Source organism: Chelonia mydas, chromosome 14 (genome assembly GCF_015237465.2).
Source record: "Chelonia mydas isolate rCheMyd1 chromosome 14, rCheMyd1.pri.v2, whole genome shotgun sequence".
Lineage (NCBI taxonomy): Eukaryota > Metazoa > Chordata > Testudines > Cheloniidae > Chelonia > Chelonia mydas.
This window is the reverse complement of record NC_051254.2, coordinates 42,651,584-42,654,780: the sequence shown is the minus strand read 5'-3', so window position 1 is coordinate 42,654,780 and position 3,197 is coordinate 42,651,584. Positions and strand designations below refer to the sequence as shown.

At 70.5% G+C, this 3,197-nt stretch overlaps 1 protein-coding gene across 1 annotated transcript; it reads left to right on the top strand.

The window, feature by feature from the left end:
* Positions 1-344: 344 nt before the first annotated feature.
* On the top strand, positions 345-2,733 carry LOC119567477 (basic proline-rich protein-like). The gene is made up of 2 exons (XM_037913431.1): positions 345-459; positions 830-2,733. Exons 1-2 carry the CDS (start codon positions 345-347, stop codon positions 2,731-2,733), a joined length of 2,019 nt encoding a protein of 672 aa, XP_037769359.1.
* Positions 2,734-3,197: the final 464 nt, after the last annotated feature.

Below are 3,197 nucleotides of genomic sequence, written 5' to 3'. Positions count from 1 at the left end.
CACCCCACCCTGAGCGTCCTGCAGAGCTGGGAGGAGGGGAAGCCAGGACCCACGGCCGGGATTCTCTAAGGAACGGGGGAGAAACAGACTCAGATGGGCCTGGGGTGCTGGGAGAGGGGTGCAGAAGAACTGGGCAGGGGTAGTCAGTTATTGTTGTCAAGGTCCAAATTTTCAGGTACAGTCAAGGTCCAGACTCCACAGAAACGTTTTCCATGCCGCCATAACAAGAATGATACTAATAAGTAAATAAAAAGATTTCATGGTCCGTTCAAAAGTGTCCGGATTTGGCCCACAGTCTGCCTATCGGCTGCCCCGAACGAGGCGGTGTGAGGAAGAGTTGTGGGATGGCAGAGAAGGGGCCACGTAATCTACTGGGTCAGTGTATTCCAGGCGCCACGGAAACCGAACTAGGACACAGGGAATCCCGGTGCCATGGAAACCAGGCCTCCGAGAAACCAGGTGCCATGGAAACCGGGCATCATGGAAAACAGGCACCATGACAAGCATGAGCCATAGAAACCTTGAACGGGCTCGAGCCCCCACCCAGTAACCTGGTAAATTTACACCCCACCCCTGTGCACCTGTGCGAGGCGATACTTCCCCTCTCGCAACACAGTCTGAGTGTCGAAAAGAAACTTTTAATGAAAGGAGGGAAGTAGCTAGGGGCTTTTTGGGGAAACACTTCAAACAGGGCTCATAAACATAAACCACGAGTAAAAGCCCCACCCCCAAGTCGGCTGGGCAGTGTCCTTTCCCCCTCGGGATCTTACGTCCAGCAACCCAAAAGTCCCTTTCACGTGCCCGACTCTCCTCTGCACCCCACGCGCAGTCGCTGTCTTTGGTCAGTGCAGCCCCAGAGTTCAGAGGTGCAGCTGCAGAGTTCACTCCCCGGCCCCGTCCCCCCCCGGGGGGGGTAAAGAGGCACCTCACTCGCTCGCCGCCCCTCTCCGCCGCCGCCCTGCCGGCCGCTCGCCCGCCACCCGCTCGCCGCTTCCGCCGGCCACCGGCTCCCCGCTCTCGCCGCCCCTCTCCGCCGCCGCCCTGCCGGCCGCTCGCCCACCACCCGCTCGCCGCTTCCGCCGGCCACCGGCTCCCCGCTCTCGCCGCCCCTCTCCGCCGCCGCCCTGCCGGCCGCTCGCCCACCACCCGCTCGCCGCTTCCACCGGCCACCGGCTCCCCGCTCTCGCCGCCCCGCTCCGCCGCCGCCCTGCCGGCCGCTCGCCGCTTCCGCCGGCCACCGGCTCCCCGCTCTCGCCGCCCCTCTCCGCCGCCGCCCTGCCGGCCGCTCGCCCGCCACCCGCTCGCCGCTTCCGCCGGCCACCGGCTCCCCGCTCTCGCCGCCCCTCTCCGCCGCCGCCCTGCCGGCCGCTCGCCCGCCACCCGCTCGCCGCTTCCGCCGGCCACCGGCTCCCCGCTCTCGCCGCCCCTCTCCGCCGCCGCCCTGCCGGCCGCTCGCCCACCACCCGCTCGCCGCTTCCACCGGCCACCGGCTCCCCGCTCTCGCCGCCCCGCTCCGCCGCCGCCCTGCCGGCCGCTCGCCGCTTCCGCCGGCCACCGGCTCCCCGCTCTCGCCGCCCCTCTCCGCCGCCGCCCTGCCGGCCGCTCGCCCGCCACCCGCTCGCCGCTTCCGCCGGCCACCGGCTCCCCGCTCTCGCCGCCCCTCTCCGCCGCCGCCCTGCCGGCCGCTCGCCCGCCACCCGCTCGCCGCTTCCGCCGGCCACCGGCTCCCCGCTCTCGCCGCCCCTCTCCGCCGCCGCCCTGCCGGCCGCTCGCCCGCCACCCGCTCGCCGCTTCCACCGGCCACCGGCTCCCCGCTCTCGCCGCCCCTCTCCGCCGCCGCCCTGCCGGCCGCTCGCCCGCCACCCGCTCGCCGCTTCCGCCGGCCACCGGCTCCCCGCTCTCGCCGCCCCTCTCCGCCGCTGCCCTGCCGGCCGCTCGCCCGCCACCCGCTCGTCGCTTCCACCGGCCACCGGCTCCCCGCTCTCGCCGCCCCTCTCCGCCGCCGCCCTGCCGGCCGCTCGCCCACCACCCGCTCGCCGCTTCCGCCGGCCACCGGCTCCCCGCTCTCGCCGCCCCTCTCCGCCGCCGCCCTGCCGGCCGCTCGCCCGCCACCCGCTCGCCGCTTCCGACGGCCACCGGCTCCCCGCTCTCGCCGCCCCTCTCCGCCGCCGCCCTGCCGGCCGCTCGCCCGCCACCCGCTCGCCGCTTCCGACGGCCACCGGCTCCCCGCTCTCGCCGCCCCTCTCCGCCGCCGCCCTGCCGGCCGCTCGCCCGCCACCCGCTCGCCGCTTCCGCCGGCCACCGGCTCCCCGCTCTCGCCGCCCCTCTCCGCCGCCGCCCTGCCGGCCGCTCGCCCGCCACCCGCTCGCCGCTTCCGCCGGCCACCGGCTCCCCGCTCTCGCCGCCCCTCTCCGCCGCCGCCCTGCCGGCCGCTCGCCCGCCACCCGCTCGCCGCTTCCGCCGGCCACCGGCTCCCTGCTCTCGCCGCCCCTCTCCGCCGCCGCCCTGCCGGCCGCTCGCCCGCCACCCGCTCGCCGCTTCCGCCGGCCACCGGCTCCCCGCTCTCGCCGCCCCTCTCCGCCGCCGCCCTGCCGGCCGCTCGCCCGCCACCCGCTCGCCGCTTCCCCCGGCTACCGGCTCCCCGCTCTCGCCACCCCTCTCCGCTGCGCTGTCAGTCACTTCTGCTGCCACCTGCCTCTCTGCTGTGACCTCTGCACATCCGTCTCTCCATGATTGTCAGCTCTTCGCAGGCAGGGCACGAACACTGCCCCACCCCAAGTGATTTCAGCTGTCACTGGGCATTTCCCATAACAAAGAGGTTCCTAATGAAGCCTGCTTAGCTCTATTCTGTGAACAGTGGGAGAAACAGGTTAAACCCATCTAGGAAGGACCCTTGATGAGGGTCTGCAGCCTCCTGACTGAGGATACCTGTCCCCATCCCTTTTCCTTTCACAGGGCGCTGACATTCGAGCCCCTGGCTTAACAACGTTCTTTCAGCTGCGGGTGGCCTCTCATTTGGGACAGGTTAAGCACAGTCCTGCTTTCCTGTATTCCTACAATAATTACAACCTTGGTAACCATTTTTCACTACCCTGCATTCAGTACTAAGGTGATTTGTACCCAACACCAGCCAAAGTTGATCACTTTGACACCGCTGTATCTGCTGAATATGTAATCAGAGCGGGAGCAAACTGTAT